General features: G+C 40.1%; 2 protein-coding genes across 2 annotated transcripts in view; both read left to right on the top strand.

Moving 5' to 3' along the window:
* The window catches only part of GSS (glutathione synthetase), a 496,957-nt gene that overhangs the window by 380,076 nt on the left and 104,564 nt on the right, over nt 1-12,317 (top strand). The gene's annotated exons all lie outside the window — the stretch shown is intronic.
* Nucleotides 5,542-12,317, top strand: part of PTPRT (protein tyrosine phosphatase receptor type T) — a 342,262-nt gene continuing 335,486 nt past the window's right edge. The window contains exons 1-2 of the mRNA XM_075516941.1: nt 5,542-5,617; nt 6,073-6,198. Of these exons, the coding sequence (XP_075373056.1) occupies nt 5,542-5,617; nt 6,073-6,198 (202 nt within the window). The remainder of the gene's footprint in view (nt 5,618-6,072; nt 6,199-12,317) is intronic.

Consider the following 12,317-nt stretch of genomic DNA (forward strand, 5'->3'; position numbering starts at 1 on the left):
GACATCTCAAGTCACCAGCACCCTCCTCCAGTCCCTCCATACTTGTCCTCCTCTTCGACATGACATCCATTGAGAGCTGAGGCTGTTGGACAGTGCTCGTTAGAAATAGGTTTGGTCTGCAGAATTTGGATCTGCTTTCTTGTTCAGCTTACCATTTCGGGTTGCTTGTATGCATGTTTCTGATGTCTTCTGTCTTCATCTTTCTGGAAGGAGTAGAAAGTACACAAAGCACTAACTACTCTTCCTGAGGGAGGAAACCCCAATATCCCTTGATGTATCCCATCTTAAACAAAGCAACTCAGCACAAGCTTTACATGCACATTTTTATTCTCCTCTCCCTCCCACCTACATAAGAATATGTAATAAGATTTCTCAAGGATATACTGTGTGAAGTCTACAGTCTGAAAAATAAGTTATAAATGGATTTTTAGACAATAAATCCCATAATAGAAGTTATCCTAATGAGCCAAATGCATCTCTTGGCCCTTGTAAACAAGAATGTCATTGGAAGAGATGAGAATGAACGATCAGAAACAGTGCCGTGTTAATTTCTGGAGTTTTATAGTTCATAAGTACTACTTCATCATAATAGTATTTGTTTCTTCCTCTACTTGCCTCATATTTTGTGAGGTCAAGGTCTAAATCGATGGACTAAGCCTCAGCTCTCATGAGTTTCAAAAGGGATGTTCCACAGAAAAGTACTGCCTGCTTTTTTAATGTCTGCTTTATTTATTTATTTATTTTTAAAGAAATATGGGAGAAAGCTAACTACTTATGCCCCAGAAGAAAGGCCTGGAATGGGACAAATGAGATTGATGTTCTTGCTGTCTTTACTCCTCCCTACCTTGGGAATGCTGTAAATGCTTGAGTAAATTATGTCTGATGCTGTGCTGTTTTCCACGTGTATTTAGAAACATGCGATAACCGATGAGGTTTCTCACATCGGTATGTTTCTTGATCCCTTTTTAGAAGTATTGTTTTTTTTTTAATCTGGTGAGTCTGTGAGAGTTTGACATTGGATGACTTTATAAAACATTCTACTAATTGGATTTGTTAAAATAAATAAATCAAACACTAATTGGAACGTACCCTGCCATTATTTTTGCTTACTGAATTAGATATAATGGCGTGAAGTTCTTTTTATCATATTTGTGCACTTATTTAAACACCCCCCTGGCGCACACTTCTGCAAATTCAATTATATATTCAAAGGAGGCATTCAATTTATGCAAGGCTGGTTTACATTTAATCTGGGGGCAAGTCTCAGTAACTGATGATAGGTCTGCTCAAGATTAATTAGCATCACTCAGATGAGCAGTGGCATTGTTACAAGCCCACAGTGTAAAAAAAGGGCTATTTTATCCTTCCTACATGAGCCGTTATTTGCTTCAATATGACCCTTTTCAGGAAGGGAAAAGCTTTGTTCTTGTTTGGGCTTTATTTTGTGCAAAGGGGTCAACACCACATGTGTTATCTAACAATATCAAAGTTATCTCCATTTCCTTTTCTTTTGCCCCACTTAGTAACTGCATTTGTCACTGTTTAATTTTCAGCCAACCAGGAGAAAGACTCCAGGATCGCAGTTTGCTTCCTAAAATCCTTGTTCTTGTTAACAATTTATGAAGACATAGAACCCCATTTTGGTGAATGTGTATGTTTTCATTTTCTTCAAACAGATTTGTGATAACTGTGGCTAAAATTAAAACGTGCAAATCGGGTATCTAAATTCATTGAGTGGTATCTTTTTCTTTCAATTTGAGGATTATTTTTTCTGCATTAATGAATAGCTCTGTTCTGCCAAGCAGTTATGTTTCAGTGATGGATGATTTTGCATTAGGATGGATCTAACCTCTTTGTCCCCCTCTTTATGTTCCAGCATATTTAGATGTAGCTCGTATTTAGGTATCCACATAGGCAGTGTGTCTTAGGAAATGCTGAATATTGAGCTTATGCTGACATCAGTGAAAATAATATATTTGCTAGCTTTAGCCTGTTGGCCCATCTTGGAGTTACTATCCCTACTTAAGTGGACACTTAAAATCTATTAATAAATTTGTAGTTTAAACTGAAATTCATTAGTGGGGACTAGTTGAATTTCTAAGGATCTTGCAGCTAGGTGCTTGTGTAGCAAAGTGGATCACTTGATCCCATTAGATGGGCACGAGGAACACCTGTGGAAGTGCAATCTGGACATCAAATGCACCTTTGCCCTGTGTTTGCTTGCTAGCTTGCTTAGGAGCTTATTGTCCTGAATGCACACTTGAACCAAAGACCATTTTCATCTCCTGGGTCAACAACGTTCCACAGGAAAGGTATCCTGCCATGCTTTTCTCAAACTCTTCCTCCTCATCCCAATTTACCTTCCTTAACTTACTGTGGCGAGTTCCTGGGGTTCCCTGGTCTGGCACGCTGGCCTCAGCGAGGCTGTGGACTCAAAAGATGGATGGAGCCCCCTCGGCTTGTCTGGGGCGGTGGCAAAGCTGTCGCTGAGGTGGATCGGAGCGTGGCGATGTGGTAATGGCGCTGCGGAGTGTCCCTCGGTCTGCCTGGCTCCTCTTCTAGGCGAGGGTAGGGGAAATAGAGCCCGAGGTTGGGTTTGCATTTAGAAGCGGATGTTTCTGGTTGTGCTCCCTGTCGTGTGCCGGCAGCAGGGGGGGCTGGAGGGGCGGCCTCTGTGAGGAGAGGCCGGGGCTGCCCTGCGCCGGAGAGGCCCGCGCGGGCGGCAGCTGGGCCCCTCAGCGACGCTGGCGGCATCTCTGGGAAAAGGCATTCAAGAAAGGGCGAAACGCCAGAAGCGGGGAGAGGAATTGTGCGAGAAGCCATCCTGTGGACACCAGGGTCAGCGAAGGAGGAGAGAGCATGGTGGGTCTGGGATTCCTGAGGTGAAGTGGGGTGGAAGTTTCACAGCCGCTTTTCTGGGTCTGGCCGCCTGTGACTGAAGCTGTAACGTGTCTGCCATGTTCTGCAGAAACGTAAGACTAAGATCACCGATGATATACTTGTTTGGCAGATATGAACGCAAGCCACTGTGACTGTTAGAGTAACGCCAAAATCTGGTTGTTGTGATTCTTTCCTCCCACTTTCTGAAGTTTCTTTCCTGTTCCATAATACGATGTATGCTGTAAGAGTGCGAACAGAGGAGTTGCTGACTTTTGAGCTCAGGAGTTAATATGGCACTGGGTCCCAGCTGAGTCCTTACTTCACTTTTAGTTCTGCTCTCTTTTGACACACTGTAGCAAGAAGCAGATGGAGACTTCCCAGCTCTTGGTACCTGAGATTCGTGCAGCCAGCCTGCTTGTCTGAGCCCTTAAAATGGACTCCAGTTTTTTCTCCTTGTCCTCATTTCCTGTGAATTCACCTCTCCAAATTCCAATTCTGTTGCTTCTTAGTAAACTAATCCTCCTGGCTTACTGCCCTGTCGCTTTGCGTTTGGAGGTTTCTCCACTAACCTTTTCTTTCTTTAAAATGTAGGTGTCTTGCTGCTACATTTAAGGTTTCCATGGTTTATCCTTTCCATTCTTATCCAATTGTACTACAAGGTTAGCTTTGACTTTCAGACAATGCACTTCAAAGCTTCCTCAGGTGTTGTCTCTTATCAGTGGAAACTCCCAATTGATTTCCAGAAGTTCTCACCCCTGTCCCCTTTTCAGTTCCTCCTCCACGTTTACATACCTCAGCATGTATAAAATAACCTATTTAGCTGATTATACCAAGATATCAACAATTACATTCCCTGTTAAACGAGGACTGCTACCCCATATTTTGTTACTATCGTTTGTTTTGCTTCTGGGACTTTGCAGCAGCACCTGCGCAATTTTCTCTGTGTACATGAGGCCTCGTACAATTGTCTGGCTCTATCAGAGAATTTGTTTACAATCCCTTCAAAGTAATAGCTCAGAGACAGCACTGTCATTGTGTGCTGCAGTATGCTGAACAGAGGTTCTGTGGAAATGGTGTATGCCTGAAGTTGTGCTAGTAAAGTGAATCTATCAAAATTAGAATGCCCAGCTTGGAGAGTGAGAGCAGAGTATTTGATATCATCTCTCATGCCCGCTCATTCTGAAAAAAGTGACTCTCAGTTGCATTGCATACTCCTACACAGTACAGAACACCTTTATTTTCCCTTAGACATTTTAATGAGCATGTTTAATATTTTAAATTTGAACTTTTTCACCTAAATTAAATTTAAAAAATTAGGGAAACAGTTTAAGTGTAATCATGCTCATTTTGACAGCTGGGAAAGCTTCACAAGTACAGTAAATTTAAAGCAAGAATTAATATATTTTAAATAAAGATACTTCAGAAATATTTGCAGAGACTTTACTGAAACAGGCAAGCTTGCAAGGGTCATAAAATCTGCTATAGTCAGATCTGTTTATAATGAAAATATACAATATATCAAATTGTTATTTTTTTAGGACAAGCTTGATCTTTAAACTTTCAGCAACAGAGTATTTTGGGGTGTCAGGTACTCTACCCAACAAATCCTTCTAGTATACACTTAAATAAAAATAATATATGAAGTTTTGTAGAATAACTTAGAAAACCAGTTGCAGTTGGAGTGCATATAATGTCCTTTAACGGAATAAGGATTTAATAAATATTAATGACATGGTATGTATTTGTGTTTGTCATTTATGAGGATTTTCATAGGAACCAGGACAAGTTTGGGCTTTCTTGGGAGGTAGAGAATAGAAAATCTAGGTAAAAACTAAAGAAGGCCTCAGTGTCCCCAGTGTTGGATAATCCTTATTGCAGAGGAACCACAGATCACTCGCATACCAGCTATTTATTGTGTATGTGTAGGCAGTGCAGCCTGTGGGAAGGAGTAAAGAGTCAGGAACATCTCTGTGCATATAACTCTCCGATTAGTGTCAAGAGCAATTGGCAGTTTGGCTGGCAGAACAAGTTAGTGTTGCCCTGAGCATTGCTCAGTCCTTGCAGCTCTGAAGTGTTAGATGTGTCCAGTTGACTTCAGAGGACTAGTATCTGCAGAAAAAAATTATCCTTGCTTCCCTAAGAGAGAAAACCAAAGCAGTACAGAGACACTGTTGGCATGATTAAGGTATAAAGACAAGGACCCAGGCTGCCTGATCTGATGGATCTAGTACTGAAATACGTTTGGCAGAGTAAGTTGCATGGATGTGAAGAGGAATGTGCCTGAGGTAATGTAAGGGACACCAGCATAGAAACATCCTACCAGGGAATAAACTAGCTTGATTTGTCTGTGTGACACAAGTTTTAAAGATCTGTGTTGGAATACAAAAATTTCATTCCACTGTTCATGGGTTTCCCTTGATTCACAAGTGTTCAGGCAGCTGCCAGGTTATTTATGACAGTTAACTACTTCCAAGTATTTCAGGAATTACAGCAGGAAAGATCACTTAGTCAACAGTCTGGAAGGTGTGAATGCTAGTTGCCATCCGCTTCTTGTTATTCTCTTGTTGAGAAACTAGAGGGTTGCACTCAAAAGTATTAACTTGAAAGCCCTTGAGGAATGGTCATGTGCCACGCAGAGCTTCGTGTTGTTACACATACGAGATGGTTAAAAGGAAGGTTGCACTTTCCGTAGGTGTAACCCAACCTTGTGTAATTCAAGGCTTAAAAGCCAAAAGAAGTGAGCATTCACTGTAGGGACAGTGCTGTGCTTGTTTACCATTTGTGTTCCTCCTTCCTCCTCTCTTTTTTTTTTTTTTTTTGAATGTCTGACTTGGGGTTTTATATAATTATCAGTTACTGGGACCCAAATGCAAATATTCCTGCATGTGTGCATCATGTGCCATTATTCTTGAAAATGTAAAGATAGTAGGGAAATAAAGGGAACTGATCTAAGAAACAGTAGCATGGAGGGAAGAAAACAAAGGCTTCCAATGAATACAGAGTGTGGAAAGGACAAAAATATTTTCTGGATACCTTCTCTGCTGCCTGAAATCAAATATGCAGGAAATTAATTCTGTTTTTCCTTTTTTTTTCCCCGAGTAAACTTGGGTACAAAAATATTTAAGTAAATGATCTTCCATAAAGAGATATAAATAATTAATACAGGAATGTATTTGTTTTTCTTGGTTTTAGGTGGTTGTTCATTTGATGAGCACTACAGTAATTGTGGTTATAGTGTGGCCTTGGGAACCAATGGATTTACCTGGGAGCAGATCAATACCTGGGAAAAGCCAACAATGGATCCTGCTGTCCCAACTGGTAAGTAAGAAGCCTCAGCAACAGTGGGGAGATAATTATTCTTTGAGAGAATTGGCTGTTAGGCCTGTATGGGTGTGTACTGGGTCTGGGTGCCCACAACAATGGTGTAGGATTTTATGTAGTGATAAAAAGATTACTTTTGTGTTCAAAATAACCTGACAATAGAATTCATGAATGTGAGGTGGCTTTTTACACCATTTGCCATGATATCCTTGCTGAATTGTTTTACGTTCCTTATTCCTATTTTATTCCTGCATTTAACAGAGAGGAAATGTTTCCAATATAATATTCTAAGGTTTGGCCAATGTTTTGCATGTTTTGGGATCAGAGAGCTGTCTTACCTGGGGAGATGCATGTTTGAGAGGCCAGAAAAAGTATAGCTTTGTAATGTCTGGGGATATTGGACCTTCCAGTTACTACTTAGCTCTTAACTGACTGCTTTAAATTCTAATTCTGAGAAAGACAAGAAAATTCCTAAAGAATTAATTGTAGTAGCTAGTGCTTGATTAGGCTGGGATTTCAGATGGCAAAATTTTCATATGCAAGAAAAGCATTTCCAACAGAGAGAGTTACCAGAACATCTAATTTGCTAACATATATTGAGAACATCCAATAATAGCATAGTCTTCCAAGTGATACTTGGAATATTCTCTGAAGAACTCTCAGTAATGGCAATTTCCAATAGTTTTGTTTCTCATTGGAAGTTACTGTTGTGTTGTATATGGGTGTATACGGGAATATGTTCTCTAGACTTAATAATTAAGTGCTGTGGAATGCTTTGTTCACATTGAAAAAGAACTTGTTTTAAGAAAGCACACTAACATTTTCTAAAAATCATAGTTCGTCTGTGTTCCTTGCCACCTAAAATAGTAGTGCAAGCCCCTTTAATGGCCACAATGGCAAACAGACCTGACTAGCCACTTAAGGCTTTGATTTCAGTCCTAAGAAAGAAGTATTTGTTCTGGTTAGCGCATTGCACTCTGAGAAGCATGAGCTACATGGCAGAACTGGAATATAATGTTGTTCAAGAGGTATTTTTATGCCTGTAATCATTGGGGTAAGAGACTTGTAATTGCTAGCTGCCTGTTAAGGATACCATGTAGAGCTGATACAACAATAGCTCCCTGCTGTAGCCATTGACAGACAGCCCAGTCTTCATCCCTCTATGCTATGTCAGTAGAAAACAAGCATACAAGATACCAGCCTAGCTGCGGTTTCTCCATCACCACACGTTGGTTAAGTTGTGGGGGTGTTTTTATTATTTTATTATTGGAAATTGTTCGGAACAGGATGTTTCAAAGTGTGTAACGCCTAGTACCACTTGATTTGGCTGTCGCGTCCCCAAAGAAGTTAATTGTGGAAGTTGCAGTTTTCTGGTCTTGTCTGTAAGAATGTATTTCCTCGTTCTGGATGTTGTTGCTTTTTTAATGATGGCAATTTTGTCTCTGTGGTTCCTCAGCTTTCTACCCTGTTCTGTCCTATTCCCTGTCCCTGGTAAAGACCTAGCTAGAGAGACATGACAGATCTTTGAATTAACTGATCCCAGAGCAAGCTGAAGGAATAGGAACGTACACAGTTTTGATGCAGTTTGGAAAGCAAGGAGTAAATGGGAGGGCTTACATGGCTTGGGCTGGATGAGTTCAATACTTTGTCAACTCTAAATGTTAAGGTAAACCTATCTTTCTGGTCTACATATGAAGGTGTATTGTCATCTGAAGTACACTGGAACCATGGAGAAATCAATAGACAACAGTCTGAAATGGCATGGTAAAAAAAAAAAAAACCACAACCCTAAAAGACTACAACGTAATTTTTAAAAAGGCTTTCAGAATTATTTCTTCTTGAACTAAATAAATACAAAGGTGTGTGTGTTCCCCCTTAGTACATCATTCCATGATACCTAGTAGCACTAATAAATATATAAGATGTTAGAGTAGCTGCGAATTTAATAAAGGTTAGACATCAAATAAGAAACACAGAAAGCTTTATTGTAGAAAGATGCAAATGTAAAGCAGCCATCAACTTGGAATGTGCTGATAAAGAAATATTATCTAAAAGGATCTTTAAGGAGCATAAGGGGAAATGACTGAGTTCCTCATGTTACTAATTGATGTCTTAGGACTATTCACACAGAACAAAAGCTGAAATCAGCAGGGAGAAAATGAAGATCGACCACAGCAAATGTGTACAGAAGACTCTAGTAACAAAAACATGTTTTCAGGAGCTGTCCAAATCATGCTAACCTTGAAGTAAATTATAGTGGTCAATTAGACTGCCCAAAGCTAGCAGAGATGTTCAGAGCTATTATTGAGAGTCTGTATTGCTGGATAGAATTGTAATGTATGTTGTTTGTATTGGTTACTCATTCAAAATCTGTTTTGTGAGAATAAAAGATGTTTACTTAAAATTCATCTAGTGGCAAAGCCAGGCGAATAAACTGATGAACAGCACGTTCCACTCCTACAAGCAGGGACATCTTTAAAACCAGAGTACTAGAACATTTGGTGATTGACTTTCCGTTCCATTTAATTTCTCCACAGCAGCTGAAAGCAGCAGGGTGTAAATCCACTGAGCTGCAGGGTGTAAGAGGTGGTAACAGAGAGGTGTTTGTGGAATAAGCATCTTCTGGTGGCCAGCCGTAGCCGGAAAGCTCCTTAGCACCAAGAGCGGCGAAAGGAGTGCCAGAATGCATAGGGTTCTGAGAACACAAGCATTAATGTAAGATTTTCTTTATCAGGATGGCATTTTAGACACTATCTTATTTTTGTAGCTGGAAATAGGTTAAAGTACTACATTGTGGAAATGGTAAAAACAAAAGGTGAGCAGGCATTAGGTTGGTTCAATGATGCTAAGTAAGTCTGCAGCGCAACCTGCTGGGAGACGTTGGCAGAAAGCATGGCCTGCCCTCACCCTGGTCAGCCAGCCTACATTAACATTGCTGTAAGAGCTACTTTCTTCTGTAAAATGTATCGGCTTTCATAAGTACCAGCAGGTCCCTTTGAATTCAACCAAGCCACAGAATTCTGTTCTCTTGAATACTAATGATAATATCTAGCACTTTTTACAGTACTTTCCATCGTTAGATCTCGGAGTGCTCTTCAAAGGAGGACAGTACCATGAATGAGAGCCTGAGTCTATAGTGCTGTGTAATTCTCTGCTGACACACTGCTGCAAAGGTCTCTGCCTGGGGATGACTTTCTGTTCTTTATTTTTGGAATTAAAATGTCAAAAAAAAAAAAAAGGCACTTAAACTGCTCCATTAGCAATGTAGAAGTTTGTAGGAAATTGGTTTTACTCCATTGCTAGCAAATAAACTGTTTTCCATGAATTCTGTGATTAATTCCTTAGGGCTGGAAACAGTGTTAATTGGGGGATTAAGAACCAGATGTTTGTTCTGAATAAATGTTTCAAAAATGTGAAAGAAATGAATTGTAGGTATCCAATCCCCAGACTTTGGTGGGACTCTCCACCTCCTTGCATAATAGCAGGAGTGATTATAACAAAATATTCTTTAACAGATGGGTGTTTACTTAAGCCTGAATAACCCTCAGTGATGAGTATTCTACAGCCTTTGGGCTGCCTGTTCCACTCTGAGTGATAAAGGTTCTCAGTCCTTTATTTTCCTTTATATGGCTTCATCTCATTATTTTTTTGTTCCATCTTTGACTAGGGAGAGTAATCAGTTGTTGCTCTCTCTTATAACTTCTTTCATAACTTCTTTGCATGCAGTTGTGTCTTTGTTTTGTAGGACTAAACATGACCCAGTCCTTTTAACCTTTCTTAATTCAGTGTCTCATTTCCTTCCCTCTACCCTCTGCCTTCAATCATTGCTTTCTTATCTTTTTTGGGTATTTGCGTGAAGCTGTGTTACCAAGCAGGGATTCAATACACTGCATGACAGCACTGGCGGGGCACGAGACTTTAATTCTGTTATAGAAGTTCCAAGTACAGCAAGTAGATTTCTCCTGCTCCAATTTATTTCCATCTTGCAGTTTTCATTCCCCTTTTTCTGTAAATATTCAGTCTTTATGTGCTGGTATTAGATGATGCGAGATGGACATGGCCCTTTAGTTTGCGTTGGATCACAGAGGTTATTTGCTTGGTTGGTAAAGTAGGGCCTGAGCTTTTCTGTGTTTTTGAGGCAGATATTTGGGTAGTACAACAAGGAAATGTGTTGTGTTTCAACTAGCCAGACAAAAGTACTGGCCTTATTTTTCATGTTACTGCATTGCAGTATTCCAAGGACCCTGGACCTGCCTGCTCTTGCAGCAGTTGCAAGAATAATATTAATAATGAAAATATTTAACATTTGCATGTTCAAAGTATTTCACCATCATTTGCTAATTAACTCCAATGGAGACTTAACCAGGGCTGACTAGACTGAAGTAATTACTTTAATCATATTAAAAACGATTCTACTCTGAATACAAAGCCATCGTGCCACGTGCCTTTCTACAGCAGCATTCCTTGGTGTTAGGTTTACTGTTAAGCTCAAGTTTGCTTTTGTGAAGTTTCCCTGTTCGAAGTTAGCAGATAAGCAAGCAGCACACAGAGGCTGAAGATCTGGCCCCATCTGCCTGATGGCTCGCTTCCCTTCACACGTGTAAATTGGCACTTAGTGTAAGTGCTACTTTACTTTGTGTATATGTGTGTGTGTATATACGTAGCTATGTGTATATATGCACACTGTATCACTGCTGTTTCTTGCTGAATTGCTTTCTAAGTAGACATCCTGTTTGTCTAGGAAACAGAAGTTTAGATATTATAGATTTAGGGATGAGCAAAACGTTCGGAACAAACTATAGTATTTGGAGAGAGATACATATTAGAGTTACAATACTAGTATGTTACTTAGCAAGTGCAAATTGTCTCACTTCGCTTGCTTACTTCACAGAGTCCACAAATTTTCTGCAAAGAGAAACAGCACCTGTTATTGACCAAAGGTGTTTTTGTGGTAGAAATAGATGCATTTTTATCTTTCTGAGAGCTGGACTTGCTTGCGATGTCTCTCATGGTTTGGAAGATGCAAAATAGTTGTGAAAATGCCACCAATACATAGTTTTGTGGATTTTGTGTGTGTTTGTGTAAAGCTTATCAAGTAGCAGACAACTAGTGTTGCACCAGTGGCTCAGAAGTGCACACGTAGTGTCTTTGTGCTTCCTCTGTTTACAATTGAGCTAAAGGATTCGAACTGTTTTATGGTGTTTCAGAAGGCTGTGGCAGGTGAGTACCAAATGGCTGCTAACTACACCGTTAGTGTTTATGGCAGTTGCAGCACTGACTGGATCCCTCTTCAGAGATGTAGTCAGCATTTGCTCTATAATCTTCCTTCGCAAACTTGGAGGAGGAGCCTGTGCTGAATCCTCTTAATGGTGGACATTTTGAGATAACAGTGGGTAAGGTTAAGGCCCAAATGGGTTCCGAGTGCTTTCTTAAGTGAGTCTGCATTGCGTGGCCCAATGAAGTGAACACAGCTGTTTAGCGTGTGCAACTCATCACTTCCCTTGAATGTATTGCACCACCTCACTGAGAATTTGCAGTAGAACTTCTTTCTTTTCTCTTGTAGCAGAGATAAAGGATGGGGGGGACTCTTTCCACATCTAATTGCGTGTGTTCTTTAGTTCCAGTAACTGGAGGGCTCTCTGAGCTTCTCACTGAAAGAACAGAAGGGTTATCATCATTAGTGTTGCTTCGTGAACTACTCATTTAGCGGGTGAACATCATAGACATGATGTATATATGAATACCAGATGGCTAAATTCTACTTGGACTCCACTGAACTGAGTGAAGTTTTATGTTAGTCTAATAGGCCAAATGCTTTCCTATGTCACCTTCCTCTTTTTGTTGGGTGCCACCGTGGAGTTACAGCGTGAATGAATAATTGTGAAACAGCTTTCCTTGAGGAAGGTTATAACTGTCCATCTATGCCCGCATTGAAGACAGGCAGGATCCTTTAATTTTGTTCAGGAGATTAGTGATGTGAAGTTAGTGTTAACCTCTACAAAGAACAGAGAACCTCTGTGCATAGGTCAGACATTTGTCTTTTTTTCTTCAGGCTAGGATGAATGCCAACAGAAGTTAGACTCAACATTTGTAAATTTGAGAGATGATGCAATAAA

Source organism: Mycteria americana, chromosome 14 (genome assembly GCF_035582795.1).
Source record: "Mycteria americana isolate JAX WOST 10 ecotype Jacksonville Zoo and Gardens chromosome 14, USCA_MyAme_1.0, whole genome shotgun sequence".
In the NCBI taxonomy this organism is placed as follows: Eukaryota; Metazoa; Chordata; class Aves; order Ciconiiformes; family Ciconiidae; genus Mycteria; species Mycteria americana.